This window comes from Suillus subaureus, assembly GCF_016647635.1.
Source record: "Suillus subaureus strain MN1 chromosome Unknown BJ212scaffold_3, whole genome shotgun sequence".
Classification (NCBI taxonomy): Eukaryota; Fungi; Basidiomycota; class Agaricomycetes; order Boletales; family Suillaceae; genus Suillus; species Suillus subaureus.
The window spans coordinates 1,232,471-1,247,196 of record NW_024538559.1 but is presented as its reverse complement, the minus strand read 5'-3'; the positions used below and the strand labels follow the sequence as shown (position 1 = coordinate 1,247,196).

General features: G+C 48.7%; 6 protein-coding genes across 6 annotated transcripts; 3 read left to right on the top strand and 3 right to left on the bottom strand.

Moving 5' to 3' along the window:
- Positions 1-658: 658 nt before the first annotated feature.
- BJ212DRAFT_1322009 (uncharacterized protein) lies at positions 659-1,933 on the bottom strand. Its single transcript, XM_041334439.1, has 5 exons — positions 1,882-1,933; positions 1,748-1,823; positions 1,450-1,692; positions 1,118-1,395; positions 659-1,031 (listed from the first exon to the last, which is right to left on the bottom strand). Exons 3-5 carry the CDS (start codon positions 1,678-1,680, stop codon positions 797-799), a joined length of 744 nt encoding a protein of 247 aa, XP_041198427.1. The 5' UTR covers positions 1,681-1,692; positions 1,748-1,823; positions 1,882-1,933; the 3' UTR covers positions 659-796.
- A 713-nt stretch (positions 1,934-2,646) lies between these two features.
- BJ212DRAFT_543077 (uncharacterized protein) lies at positions 2,647-4,175 on the bottom strand. Its single transcript, XM_041343455.1, has one exon. It carries the CDS (start codon positions 4,009-4,011, stop codon positions 2,965-2,967), a length of 1,047 nt encoding a protein of 348 aa, XP_041198426.1. The 5' UTR covers positions 4,012-4,175; the 3' UTR covers positions 2,647-2,964.
- Positions 4,048-5,095, bottom strand: BJ212DRAFT_1322003 (uncharacterized protein). The gene is made up of 3 exons (XM_041334438.1): positions 4,960-5,095; positions 4,300-4,909; positions 4,048-4,252 (listed from the first exon to the last, which is right to left on the bottom strand). The coding sequence occupies exons 1-3, from the start codon at positions 4,978-4,980 to the stop codon at positions 4,194-4,196; spliced, it is 690 nt and encodes a 229-aa protein (XP_041198425.1). The 5' UTR covers positions 4,981-5,095; the 3' UTR covers positions 4,048-4,193.
- A 1,603-nt stretch (positions 5,096-6,698) lies between these two features.
- Positions 6,699-9,177, top strand: BJ212DRAFT_1321992 (Cys/Met metabolism PLP-dependent enzyme-domain-containing protein). Its single transcript, XM_041334437.1, has 14 exons — positions 6,699-6,842; positions 6,906-7,143; positions 7,196-7,310; positions 7,361-7,386; positions 7,439-7,481; positions 7,538-7,665; positions 7,717-7,735; positions 7,794-7,812; positions 7,861-8,015; positions 8,067-8,163; positions 8,216-8,281; positions 8,336-8,579; positions 8,627-8,924; positions 8,974-9,177. The coding sequence occupies exons 2-14, from the start codon at positions 7,127-7,129 to the stop codon at positions 9,043-9,045; spliced, it is 1,299 nt and encodes a 432-aa protein (XP_041198424.1). The 5' UTR covers positions 6,699-6,842; positions 6,906-7,126; the 3' UTR covers positions 9,046-9,177.
- A 13-nt stretch (positions 9,178-9,190) lies between these two features.
- On the top strand, positions 9,191-11,530 carry BJ212DRAFT_1321990 (Zinc/iron permease). The gene is made up of 9 exons (XM_041334436.1): positions 9,191-9,639; positions 9,708-9,794; positions 9,865-9,951; positions 10,006-10,117; positions 10,173-10,207; positions 10,258-10,751; positions 10,801-10,876; positions 10,932-11,135; positions 11,202-11,530. The coding sequence occupies exons 1-9, from the start codon at positions 9,603-9,605 to the stop codon at positions 11,393-11,395; spliced, it is 1,326 nt and encodes a 441-aa protein (XP_041198423.1). The 5' UTR covers positions 9,191-9,602; the 3' UTR covers positions 11,396-11,530.
- Positions 11,531-12,291: 761 nt separating this feature from the next.
- Positions 12,292-13,511, top strand: BJ212DRAFT_1321981 (uncharacterized protein). The gene is made up of 4 exons (XM_041334435.1): positions 12,292-12,444; positions 12,497-12,533; positions 12,563-13,358; positions 13,386-13,511. Exons 1-4 carry the CDS (start codon positions 12,298-12,300, stop codon positions 13,423-13,425), a joined length of 1,020 nt encoding a protein of 339 aa, XP_041198422.1. The 5' UTR covers positions 12,292-12,297; the 3' UTR covers positions 13,426-13,511.
- Positions 13,512-14,726: the final 1,215 nt, after the last annotated feature.

Genomic DNA, 14,726 nt, shown 5'->3' with positions numbered 1-14,726 from the left:
TAATAATCAATCTGCACGTATGTATGATTGTCTGGTTCTCACAATGATAATTTTCCTGCTACCTTGAGGCAGTGGGTGTCGTTCATCAGACTGATGGTTCAAGCAACTCTCAGCGCATACGTTTTCTCAAGCATTCGCTCTCTCTCGCCACATGTGAGCATGTCCCCGCTTGAGCAAGGGACCGTGCTGTTTGACTTGGACGTTCTGGTTCGTTGTGTCGTGATTCATGGTTCATGATTGGCTACCTTTCAAGCTACTTACCAGGTTTCGTCCTCGTGCTGATCCTGTTGTCTCGTGCTCTCGTTTTTACATCACTATCTCATAGGGCTTCGAAGGGTTCCCGGTTCCTACCGCGGGCCGCTTTTCACATACTGTTAATTGTGGTATGTTTCCAGTGCGCACAAGAAGCGTGGTGAACTCGTCTGAACTCCTGTTCATAGGCCGAACTTTTGTACATCAGCTGTTTGCTCACGACTTCTGAGATCGTCGCCGCTGGGCTTATATACAGCTGGACGAACAGAAGCTAGGCTATGGTTACACTGACAGTCAGCTTACAGAAACTTAAATGCAGGAGAGAGATATCAATAATATTATTAGCGCGAACGCGCGCAATTTTCTAATGGTCGGAATAATATTTCAGAATTCTTTCGCACGTTTGCAAGCGTAGTGATCAGCATTAGGAAGGATTGATATTACTAGACGTTACAACATGTACAAGATAACCAGGGGTATGTAATGGGTAGTTAATCCGAGATAAATGATAGGTATTCGACAGCATGCAACGTACAATAAGTTACTAATATTTGTCTTCCCTAGAGCCAATTCTTTGAAGAAGCTGCACTGCATCTTCCTTGCGCAGCTTGCAACGCTTTGTGAGCATCTGTATCATCTTCTGACGACTCCTCCCCAAGGTCTTGGCTGTGAGCAAAAGCTGCGGTAGCAGCCTACACATCCGCGCAAACCAGCTACTCGTGTCCATCGAGTATGGCTCAGCTCTTCCGAGTACTCTTAGCATATTGTGCACTTTCCTCCTGGATTCGAAGTATTTGTCTTCGTGCGCGTTTTGATGGCCTTGATGGCGGTGATGCAGACATGCGTAGCAGGGACAACGCCCGACTTTTCGACATGGACCTTGTTGCGCGTCCACCAGTCATCCATTTTCACTTCGGTCTCAAGGTTGGTAACGACCAGAGCAAGGGGCACCTTTTTTTGACACAGGAACTCGTAGAATAACCTGTAGTTCTGTTGCATAGTGCGTGACACTCTGCCACCCTTGATGCAAAAGAGTAAGCCATGTACCCCGCCTTGGTTCTTGAGTGAAACGATGAGCTCGTGTGCCTTCACTAGGGCATTTAGATAGCTTGCGCTATCCATCGTGGGGCTGTCCAAGCCCACCTGGATGGATTTTGACTTAGAATGCCAGCCTCATGTGAAAATGCGTTTGCTTACTGTATCAAATAGATTGACATTAAGCTGGGGGTCAGATAATCTGATTGGATACTCGGTAGATTCGAGATTGCAGGGTTGTATACCGGAAGAGGACTTGGCGACTTGTTCGCCAGCAATGAGGTTTATCAACGAACTCTTCCCTACACCCATCTCACCGAAGACGATGAAGTTCTGTGGATGAGCAAATATTGTTGGAGCGGTATCGTTGGTGTGGTTGGGTATGCGTGTCATAGAGTATAGTCACTGTAATAGATGCAAAGATTGGGGGTGAGTACAGCGACAACTCTAGGATACATACATAATTTGATGTCGCACTAAATAGCCAACCTTTGTTGTGAGTCATCCTCTTAGGCGTACTGCATGAAACAGCATGCCTGAAATACGTTCTGAAGTTAGCTCATTCGAAGAGACCAGGCAATACGATTCACCTACCGAATAGTAAGATTCCAGCGGACTACTGGCAGGTGGCATGCGGCAGTGGTCCTTATCACATCACAGCCACATACTAATGCAGTAGTACTTTATTCATTACCTAATAACAGAACCTTGACTTGACTCCTTTTCCGCATGTCCTATGCAAAACACGTGGGAGAGCGCCCGACCCCTCGAATTTGCTGCGTGTCCTGGGCGAGGCAAGATGTTGATTTTTACCCCGTTCGGGAGACACCCCTTGCTTCTGGTTCATTTTTCTACTTATCAGGCTTCGCGCACCAGTGCGAGCTTGCTCACAACAGCCTCGAAGCGGTGTATCTTAGGGCTTCGTTTACATGCGCTGATTCTCGGTACCTTCTACTAGCTTCTTACACCCAGTTGCCTCTGGTGCCCATCATTCGCCCCTCCATTTGCCTCCTGTGTCCTTCGTGTTCTTCACCGCAGTGAGTTACAGTTGGTTCTAGTCGGTGATGGGTAGAGGTAGAATCTAACCACAGAGCGCAATGTGACATCCCGATTACCATTGTCCGCATCTGCGAGAACATGGTTCTAGGTCTGGAGACCATCATTATCTGCCACGTCTGCCACAAATATGAGAGATCTTTGGGTTGGACCCTTCTTCATCTATCTGCTGAATCTTCGACTATTGTTTTGCCAAGGGCGAAAAGATCGAATGTGAAGGCATCGTGTTACAGGTTAGGCTGTGTCCGAGCACTGAGCTCGGACCGAACGTCCATGGATTGAGCTGCCGGGTGGCAGGGCAAACAAACAGCGATTTGGCACTAGAAATTCAGGAATTAGCCAGTGGTGCAAATTAACGAATGTGGCGGTAGGTGGGAGGGAATAAAAGAACGTATATGACGAGCTACTACGATGACTAGTATGATAAGTAAATGAAGGGTAGGAATTCGCATTGTTCGACTTCGAAGAGTATGCAGAGTATGTCTCGCTCGGTTCGGCACCCTGCTTACGGCGGACAAAGGAAAGAGAATGGAGTAAGCTGATAGCGGATAAAATGCATAAACCCAGTGCATACTTGGCCAGGATCCGCTGTCCCTTTACAACGAGTTCCTGTGGTCGAGCCTATAACGCAGACTGCAGTTCTTTGTGAAAGACCTCCAGAGAGCATAGTGCAGCGTTGACCGCAGCTCGAGCTACACCATTCTTCACAAGGGTTGCTTGCTCCTGAAAGTACTCCAACGCCCCACGCACCTCCTCTGCAAGCCACTCCCCTAGTGGTAAATTCAACTTCGTCGCTGCCACGAGGGCTGGTATTGCGTCAACGTAGTCGTCATCGTTCTCATAAATGTGGGCGCGCCACGTTTCCTTGATTAATCGCCTGAGTGACGTCGCCTGGGCAGGATTGAGAGCGAGATCCTCGCATATAGGATTGACGCGCCCAATGATTGCAGGCAGGTAGAATCCGAGAAACCAACTCTCCCTTCTATTGATTTCATCAACTAGGTCAATACATCGCTTTAGATGGCCATGAAGGGTCTGACGGGTCTGACGTCGACACCATTCGTCAGTCTTTGTCAGGGAAAAGATAAGGTTGATGTAGCGACGGTCTCGGTCCTCATGGAAAGAGGCGTCGGAATGAATTGCCTGGTACGGCTGTGGACATACGGCAGTCAAAAGAGCGCGAGAAAGCGAATCCAGGAGATTTGCGTCGACACCCTGTGGCATCAAGTCATCTGTGATAGCAGCGAGTTCCCCTCGAGCATCAGACACAAGTCTCAGCGCGGCATGCCGGACTCGGGAAGGTTTGTCGTTGCCCATACAACGGATGAGCGCATCAATAAAGGAAGGTTGCTTAGCAGAGCTCCCTAGTCCCTGCATGGCGCTCAGTGCAAGCAAAATATCACCTTCCGTTTCATGGTCGTCCTTTGCTTTATCCACCAGGTAATCAACGAGCCAGTCGAATTCTTCACGGCGGGGCCTATCCCCGTTACCGTGACGCCACCGTAGATCACCGTTCCAAATCAGTTCGTCGCTATCCGGAAGTGAAAGACTATGGTCCAGTCCGTGAACGACTAATGTTCTCAGAGCAGTACGTACATTAGCCTGATGTACAGCGTCGTATTCTTGTGTCAGTCCGACGGTAGGCGTCACTGCCAGCCATGAATGCATCGCGAATGAACCGACTCCTGCCTCCCCAAAAATCCCAGCCAAATTTGGTAAGAAAGTTTGGATCGATTTTCACCGACTGGCTGCAAAGATGGGCCATGGCCTTCCCATACTTCACATACACCGCTTCCTCTTTACAACGCGCCCTGAAGTTATCACGTAGGCGTTTGTATACTGCTGAAGCATCAAGCTCCCGTGACCACTGCGCGAGAGGCACCATGGCAGCCGCAGCCTCGAGATATTCTGGGTTCGTTGATGTCTCGATTATCCAGCGTATGGCAGATGATTTATCGGATGTGTTAGGAGGCGAAGTCGCTCCTGTGAAGACTTTCCTAATAGCTCCAGCTGGTTTTGAGCCCGGTGTCCAGAAAGGACTGTGAGGAGACCACACTGAGACAGCCGTAGTCCACAAGTAGAAGACAACACCGGAAGCTGTGCCGAAGATCATGAAACCGGATATCATGACTCGCTCGGTCCACGTCTTGATGCATAGCGAGACGCTAAATAGCAGTAGCGCAATCTGTAGGAACACAAGGAATGCCTGCATGAGAGTCCGCAGATGAAATTTCTCTAGTCCATCCAGCTTCATCTGCCTCTGCATGCAGCGCTCCTCCAAAGACCCCCTTCCCCGAGCTGCCTTGTACGAGTTAAGCCATTGCTTTCCCAAGACAGCCCCCGACGCGGCCAAGACGCTAAACACAAGACTGGTATAGGCAAAAGTCTGCATACAGACGGTCAAAGAGGAATAATTCTCAGACGAGGAAAGATTGCTGATGTCATGTACGGAGTTTGGGTTGGCAGTAATTTGTATCAACTTTAGCAGAAGGACATTGGTAGTATTTCCAGGGTCAGGCTGCATACCGCCGATGAATGAAGAGTTGACAGCTGAGAGTAGACCAGCCTGATTCGCCTTGTTAGATTAGCATTAAGATACATGGAAAACAAACGCACAAAAGTCAGGATAACGCCCATATCATCATTCGCCCGCTCTAAGAAGTCGTCGTCATACTCGTCCGAAACTTTCTTGTATGTCGCCCAGAACTTCGAATTAGCGGTATCTTGGCCGTGTTCTTCCGCAATAGTAGACCCTGGAGAGACATTGAGGGTGGTATTGGATCTTTGAGACAATTTAGTCAGACGTTAAGTGTAACATGCCGATCAGTTGGTACTCACATCTTCTTACCAAGGGCTTCCTCAGTGGATACGTCATTTTTTTCGCTCGTGACATTCAGCCTGATCACATCCCTGCAACTCCGTAAGCATTACTCTCAACTCAGCTAGCTGGCTACTTACTCATCGGGAAGGAGGTCGGGTACAGAACCGGGAGGTGAAGACACCTTTTGCATGTTTGGGGGTTATGTTTCAGTCTATGAACGGTGCGGTGAAAAATCTTCCATAGCGGATAATTCAATTGAGTTACTTATTGGTTGGGTTAACTGTAAATAGTACGGCACCTGCAGGGACGATTAAGATGTTAGTTGATATATAAGAGGCTAGCGTCAGCATGTGCTTCAAAGTTCACGAAAACTTATCCATAACAACAAGGGCCCTGCGCCGCCGCACTATGCATTAGGTACATAGGTAGTACGGACTTCCAAGGACGTCTGACCCATTATAAGTGAGCCGAACAGCGCCCAGTAGGGCTGCACAATTCTTGGGCTCAGTTCGCTGGCTCAGCTCACTTGTCACCTAATGACGACACCTCGAGCTGGTAAGCAGATTCCTCCGCCCTCAACGATATGTCCGATGATCATGCTCCTGACGACATGTCGTGTGCTGAGGCTCGAAAGTCATCGATATCCTGAAGATGCACGCGGGCATGCGGGCTCCATGCCGCTCACCCGTACCCCTACGCTTCCTTGTGTATCGGATACCGCAAAAGGTCAAAGCTAAAGGTTAAACACCCTCCCTGATGCATGGATGATCCGTTCTACGGCCCTCTTGACGCCACGATTGGTTCCGAGTCACGCGGGCATTGCCTCTGTCTTCTGCGGCTCGGACTAGAGGGCCGTCTGCCGCGCGATACCACTGCACAATCGATTAAGCGGGCGCCCCGTTGACTTCCCCAATACACGCTGTTGTACAACAATAAGCCTTGGCGAGCACGTTTTCGATATTCTCTTTCAAGTGGGGAGCGCGCATGGACATCGTGTGTACTATGTACGTACTATTATGCATGATTTACTACAAGTTTACTAGCTAACTATCTGATGACGTCACCACAACCTGATGATTTTTCCGAATCACAACGTTCATCTGATTTTGTATTCAATTTCGAAAGAGATGTGTTATGTGAGAACGGGTAGGAGTTGACAACGTTGACTGGGTGTTGGTGCTATATAGCTATGCGTGCACTGGGAGCTTCAGGGACTCCCGAAGATTTCTGGTTGATCTTGGTTGAACTGCTTTCTCTCCATCAATCTCGGAACCCAAGTAATGGATGGGCTTCCGCACTCCCGGTACCTCGCTCTCAACTGTACGTAAGTACCAGCTAGAAAATTAACGGTGACGCTCTCTCGCAAGTCCCAGAGAGTACCAGCAGTGGCAAGGAGTAGGCATAGACAACGGTCGAATGGTACCGCCTGATAATGGCAAGGGTTCGATATTCAATTACAAATCAGAAGCTTGTTTTAACTTTTTTGGAAAGGCGTAGTGATAGTTTATCCCCTAGATATACTCCGCAAGGTATTAATGTCGCGAGCAATTTCTCGCCATGGTCTTCCCTCGATGGTCAGCTGCAGCCTGATGGGAGATCATCGATTATGATGGAATGTATGTACAAAGTACGGTAAACTGTGGGCAGCATCGAGACCAGAACTATTGATAGTCAATCGGTCCGTGGTTCTTCCTCTGTTTAGCTCCTGTAATTCCAATAAACACCAAATTCCCTCTCACAGCTGTCCAGGACGCCTTCCTTGAATGTTCCGAAGTCATGTAAAGATTGGACTCGTGATTGCAAGTAGTAGTAATACTCGCGTGATTGATCGTCATTCCTATCTGTGTTTCTGCCACACACTGTGTCACACTACTCAGAACCTTGAATATCATATTTATAACAAGACAATCGGAGTCTGCATCCAAGCCCACTTATCTCCCAATATTCCAACATCAAATCGCGATGGCTCAAGCAAACAAGTGAGTGCCATGTCTCGTTGGAAGGTCTTTAGTGGTTAACCTTTGGCCGAAGGCCCCAGGAATTCGAGACGCTGCAGTTGCACGCTGGTCAGGTTCCTGATCCTACCACCAATGCTCGCGCAGTTCCTATTTATGCCTCCACAAGCTTCGTCTTCAACGACTCCAACGTTCGTCACTTCGTACAAAGATTTGATTTAGGGGCTTATCATAACTTCAGCATGGTGCAGACCTTTTCGGCCTGAAGTCAGTTTCATTGAGAATGACAAGTGAATTGAACTCAATGGACATCATGTAGGGCTTTTGGACACATTTATTCTCGTATTGGGAACCCCACTGTCGTACGTGATTCTTTCATCGATGCTCCTCTGCAGCCAAGTACTTCCTATCCATGTAGGATGTGTTCGAGAGTCGAATGGCTGCCCTTGAAGGTGGCGCTGCGGCCATCGCAACGTCCTCCGGTCAATCTGCACAATTCCTTGCAATTTCCACGATAGCCAGCGCAGGTGACAACATCGTTTCAACGTAAGGTCTAGTCTTTCAGGTCCAGAACCCCAATTGATGTCTTGGCAATAGATCATATCTCTATGGAGGGGTAAGTGTATCATTTTGGGGAATTCATGGGTTGTTTTAACTGATGAGGTCGCTTGAAGACATACAACCAGTTCAAAGGTTCGTTTTTCAGCGTCTTACCAGTATCATGACCCATGCTGTGTGCAGTAACATTCAAAAAGTTTGGTATCGGTGTGAAGTTCGTGAATGGCGATGACCCGGCCCTTTTCGCGGCAGCAATCGACGAGAACACGAAGGCAATCTACGTCGAGAGCATCGGCAACCCGAAGTACAACGTTGCGCCAATTCCTGAGCTGGCGAAAGTGCGCATACTAATCACTGCCAATGGACCGCTGCTCATGTAAACTCGACAGGTTGCACATGATCATGGCATCCCCTTGATCGTGGACAACACGTTTGGAATGGGAGGATATCTCATCAAACCCATCGATTTGGGCGCAGACATTGTTTGTGAGTACATCCCTCGTCTAGGTGATCCACAGCTCATCTGTATGGTCATCAGTGCACAGTGCAACCAAGTGGATTGGAGGTCATGGAACGACGATCGCAGGTGTTGTCATCGACTCGGGTGCGGTTTACTTCACGATCACTTTCCATCTGCATATCTCATTTTTTCTGTCAGGAAAATTCGACTGGACACGCTCCGGCAAGTTCCCGTCATTCACTTCCCCCTCCGAGGGATACCATGGAATGGTCTTTAGCGAAACATTCGGTGCTGTCGCTTTCGCTATCAAGCTTCGCGTTGAGCTTCTCCGTGATTTGGGTCCAGCCATGAACCCATTTGCTGCGTTCTTGCTCATTCAAGGTATTGAAACGCTTAGCTTGAGGGCTCAGAGGCACTCCGAAAATGCTTTGGCGCTTGCTCAGTAAGTTGTTATGCACTGATCCACGGGGAAATTTTTATTGTTCTTAGGTGGTTGTCAAAACACGAGAAGGTCGCATGGGTCTCCTATCTTGGTCTAGAGAATCACCCCTATCACCAAAGTGCGAAGAAGTTTCTCCGCCCAAACGCCTTCGGTGGTGTCCTCAGCTTCGGCGTCAAGGGCGATGTTAGCGTGGCAAGCACGGTTGTCGACAGCCTGAAACTGGCTAGTAATCTTGCAAACGTTGGTGATGCCAAGACCCTTGTTATCCACCCTGCGACGACGACGCACCAACAGCTCAGTGATGAGGAGCAGCTGTCTTCGGGGGTCACGCATGATCTGATCCGGGTGCGTGACGTTTCTGATGGAGATGTTTTCCGGCTAATTGTTTGGGCAGGTGTCCGTGGGCATTGAACACATCAATGATATTGTCGCGGACTTTGAGCAGGCTTTGAGGCATGCACCTTGATTTTCAAGGAGGAAATGTATATGTACTGGTATCATTCTCTGCATAGTAACAATTGGACCTATGTAATCGGACACGATCGCTAAAAAGTTACATGCACTGATTGCTTTGAAAAGCACATTTTTAAGAATTGCCCAACTCAAGGACTGTCCTCTCACGCCGTCTGCCAAATTGATAGAACGAGATGACGGCGCTCAAAAAGTGCTATTCTTGGCATCTTTATGAACTTTTCCTTTATGCGACTCTCCAAGCTAAGCTCAGGCGAGTTGAATTTTCCGGCACCTGAGGACAGCTTGAGTGCTGGTTGTTCAGGTAAATGCTGTGTCACATGTGTGACGTAAATTATGTTGGTGACTGGTGAGGTCCTCGCTGTAATACCAGTGAGCTTGTTTCCACTGGCATAGAAAATGACGGCCTTTGCCACAACCAGTATCGCTGCCACTCTCAAACCCACTTAACATCTCTAAGCTTGAAAGTGCAGAACACTACCCTCTTAGCATCTCTAGGCTTGCGCTGAGCACGACACTCCACAACGACTTCAGAACACGGGGTCCATTTTCATGGTTGAATTTGGTGACCGGCCAATCGGATACTACGGTGCGCCACCATCACAAGTCCAAGCACTTCACCATAAGCTCACCATTTCTGTCACTGCGTGAATACAGACGCCGTGCCAGGTATGCATTCAAATGTAGAACTCGTACGTTCGCGCACCAGCGCGATGTGCATCATTTTTGTTGTGTCTCTCTTCGGTGCGTCACTGGTATCCTTATGAATAGCGCTCTCTCTCCGAGTCTCGTGATACTAGTGACTATTTATTAGCATCATCATTTCCTTTGCTATCAAAGCGACTCACGTTTCTTCAAATACCTCGTATCGTCTTTTTTATCGGAAAACATTTTGGAACAGGTGAGCGATCACTTAGTTTGGAATATCAGCTTCTGACATTTCGAACATCACCAGGTGTCATTCTGTCCACGGCATTCGTTCATCTCCTCCAAGACTCCTTTGAGGCTTTGAGGAACCCAGTCCTACGCTCTCGCTCGAAGATAGGGGATTTTACTGGTCTCATTGTGTACGTCACCCTACTCCTCACGTCCTCTCTGTACCAAATATAATCTGTTCTATAGATTGACCTCGCTTTTGTCCATATTCTTGATTGAATGTGCGTCTCCTGTGTCGCCACAAAAATGAGTCCTACTGATCGGCCGTCAGATGTATCCACCTCATACGTAGACCGGCTCCAGTCATACAGTTCACCGATTCCATCTCCAGAATCGACTACCCCGATAACTGCGTCAACGCCTATCTCCGCGGCACTTACGCGTCGCGTTGATACGCCCAAGCCAATAGAAAGCTGTGCTTCCCAATCTGAGCACACGCATCTCATACCTTCTCATTCCTCACCAAGCCCTCGACGTACGCGATCGTTCTCGTATGGGTCTACAAGTCAACCGCATAGGCACGATTCCTACTTCTTCGAAGGACATCATAGACACGAGGCTAGGTGCTCCCATGATACGCACCATGGACGCGGATTCAAGTTATCGTCATCATATGGCCCAGAAGAATTTGAACAGGGTATCGTGACTGGCATTGTGAACGTGCATGACCGGGGGCTGCGTGCTGAGCGTGGGCATTCACATACGCTCGATTCCGATATAGAAGAAGTTCAAGTTGGAAAGAAGAGGCAGATTGTTGGCATTCTCGTGAGCATTATGTTTGCTCAAAGCCCTCGTGGATTAATTCACTTTCTAGGTGTTGCAATTAGGCATTATGATACATTCCGTTATCATAGGTCTAACATTAGCAATCACTCAGGGCTCCGAGTTCAGTGCGTAGTTTTATTTGCTTGGCTTGATCGATATCGAGTACAAATTCTATTACAGCGTCACTCCTCGTGGCAATTATTTTTCACCAGCTTTTTGAGGGGCTATCGCTCGGCATTCGGATAGCATCTCTTCCTTCGTCGGACAATGGAGGCATTAAATATATGGCCATTTTACGGTCTACTCTTATCATGCTTTTTGCAGTTACCAACCCTGCAGGCATCGTAATTGGTCTCCTATCATTCAAGCGGGGTCACGACATCGGTACGTATCACTGCAATATTTTATATTCTTAATTACCTGTTCTGACGCAGCCTCACCTCCTGACAGTGGAAATGCTCCTCATTCAAGGAATCATGTCTGCAATTTCCGCAGGAATGTTGATGTATGCCGCGTGTGTCGAGATGCTTGCAGGAGACTTCGTAATGGACCCGAATTTGTGGCGTAGTGAGGTTTGGAAGCAGGCGCTTGCGTTGGTGAGCTTGGGCGCGGGAGTGGTCGCTATGGCACTCGTGGGGATGTGATGGTACCGGCAATGTACCACAGTCGAAAACATCTCGGTTGATAACCTCTTGTTACTACTTTGATATATGGTATCACTTTGCTGTATTTATTACTGGCATGATTGAACACTGACATACTGTCTGAGCTTAAGTTTCTTGGGGAAACTTGAGTGTGATCGGACAAACTTCGGCGCTTGCCGTTCACTCGTGTAGCTGAGACCTATAGCAATTGCGCCGTGGAGAAATTATGCTCTCCTTCCACAAGATGCGTGGCATCCTAGCGCACGTTGATATCGTCACATCATGGCTCACCTTTACTCACAAGCTCCGACCTAGATCACCGTTTCAGTTGGGCTAGCCCCTCATCTACAAAAGCATGTCCAGACCATAAGTATTGTGGAACATTGCTTGGTATGTCTGTATCATATGCATAGAAGACTGTTAAATCCTCCTGTCCGTAAGAATCGGCGCCTCACGACTCAGACATAGCCTCTCACTTGCATTGGCTTTGCACCAGACGCTGCTAGGAAAGGAAATCACATTGATCAGACGCCTATTGATATACGTGACAGCGTGGGGTTCCGCTTCTGCTTCTACACCCACTGCGAATCCACCTGCTCTGCAAGACTGCATGCCTACCTGGACAATCATCTCACCGTGCGAGAAAGACTAGTGATCATCCAATGCGCATGAACATATTTCGGGTCATGGAAACGGTCTACCGCATGTTGGACCCACCGAATGAGCCGTCGGGAGTTGACGAAGGAAAACACATCGCAACCCTCGGATATGCAGTGTCACAGGAAAAGCCAGGACCTCCTGACCTATCAAGTCTTGTCATCCATTTCCGTCTCTCGACAGAGATTGTTACGCACTTTGTTGTCACGTTCCGTGACATGCAGATCGTAGACACGGTACAAAACATGTGCATTCCCGTCCCATGCGAACTTGCGTCGGTCATGGCAGACATCTATGAATTTGTAGTCGCGAGGTCGACCTCCTGTCGTGGATTGAACTCAGTGGAGGAGTGTGACCTTGCACGCAGGATATGGAAACAACTGCAAGCGGAGGTAAGATCAAGTCGTATCCATCCATCGTCATAGTGCGAATTAACTGCTGTAGAAGTACCATAAACGCCTTTTACAGCAAGAAGTCGTTAGTGACATAGACATCGCTGTTTACGACCAGGCTCTCCGCGATGTTCTATATGCGACTCCAATCTTATCCACTGCAACTGCTGTCAGGTTGCATCGTGCGAGTCGGATGACTGCCCGGGGTCTTCTGAACCCCCGCTCGCGCAGTGCGGCAGACATCAAAAGGAGGTGTTGTGTTTCCCATGCCTTGAAGAGCAGGGGTACAAGGCGGAGATAGAAAAGTGTCCTGGGTGTAAATCGTGGTGTTGCACGAGGGACATGTCATCGTGTAGTGGTTATCCCATCGGCATTCAGCTTAATCCTAGCTCACACGGCAGCAAGCCCTTACTTCCTGACCTGATTGTCGCATACGCCCAATCTGCACGTGTTCACCCTCCGAAGCGCGGTTCCTGTATGGAATGCGAGCTGCCCGGGTGGCGGAGCTGCAACAGCACGCTATGCTGGTCTCAAACGATCTGCCCAGAGTGCGCAAGCGGTGGTGTGACGTGTCTGTGTCAGGAAGTATGGGCATGCGACCTCTGCGCAGAGCATGTTCCAGGGGTCTTCATTCGCTGTCCGCGCTGCAACCGGCCATTCTGCTGCTCTTGCTCTTATATCGATGAATGTCAAGAGTGCCACCGCACGAACCTCTGCTATGACTGCGCCGAAGAAGAGTCAGATATGGACAACGGGCTGATGGTGGAATTTCCTAAATTTGTCGCGTCATGCGGAAGTTGTCAAGCGAAGGTATGCGATCGTTGCGTGTTGTCGTATCCGGCCTTCTCGTGTGCAGGGTGCTCACAGCGGCTTTGCCCGTCGTGCCGCAAGTCATTGTGTGATGATTGTAAACAGTGGCTTGCGAGCGACGATGAGTATAGTGGAACTAGCGGGGACACCGACGCTTACCTTAACATTTGAGTACCCCTGTAAACATCACATTTTGTTTTCATGCGCACATCCATGTACGATAGAAGAATGATTGAACAGGAAATATTTGATAACCGAGTTATTTTCGAGCACGTGACCCTAGACGCGTTGCGACGTGGCAAACAAAGCACAATAGCTCTTTGTCACCTGTCCATGTCACCCGCCACCGACCTTTAGGATTTCGACAAATCCAGGAGTATTACGACTGACGACATCATCCTCATGCCGGCGTCTTTGATAGAGCGGCCAAGACAAATTGCGGAGATGAACGTCTTAGCCATGCTGGCCACGGCTAGAATGGTCGTATTTGAGGTCCCGCAGGCGCTCTTCAAACTTCTGGGAAAGATTTCCTTGTATTCGTTTGTCTTAACTTTCCACCTGGCCTTCGTGATCTACCACAGTACTAAACCATCGAGTGATGACGCAATAGGGTCTCGTGAGCCTGAGGAGCCGGGAGTGTCAACTCGCGATTATCGTTTCTCGCCAATCAAGCTCTCGAGTGGCGTTCTTGACAAACTCGTCTCTCCGCACAACGAGGGAAACACCCCCCCTGTCGCTAACATTTCCTGTCCACGTTTGAGAAGATCGACTATTTCTTCTGAGATTGCGAGGCATTCTCCCAGCAACACCTCTATAGCGACACTTGTCGAAGTAAGTCTCATAGACATACGAGTAGTTAACGGAGCTAAATCGAGCTTAACAGCAGACTGACCCATTGAAGGGAACCGCAGATGGCTACCCGACAACACCGGTCTCCACCAGAAAGCATGGCACCATCTTTCCCGATAGTGAATGGGCCACCATGAATTCCACACAGATTCGCAGGATACGTCGGGCCGTAAAGCGCGTTAAATACAAAAAAGAGCACGGGCCGCCACCTAAGGATGCCAGAAGTAAGGCATCAAAGGTCAAGACAGCGAAGAAAGACAAAGAAAATGTCATGGAAAATGACCGGAAACACGAACAGGAAATCAGCGAGGAAGACAAGAAAAGTGACCAGAAATCTGTCAAAGAGAAATACAACGAGGGTGTCAAGGAAGACGACACAGAAAACGACGACGAAGGCTTCGTAGAAGGTCTCACGGATGGCGTCTTCGTATACGACAAAGAAGGCGTCCAGAAAGATTTCATAAAAAAATATGACGAAGGCGTCAAGGAAGGTGCCACTGTAGGCGACAACGAACTCACAGGGGACAACAATGGAGGCATCGAGGAACAATTCGCGGGAGGGAACGAAGACGTGAAAGAAAATGGCACAGAAGACGACAACGTCCGCTTGGAGGAAGATTTTA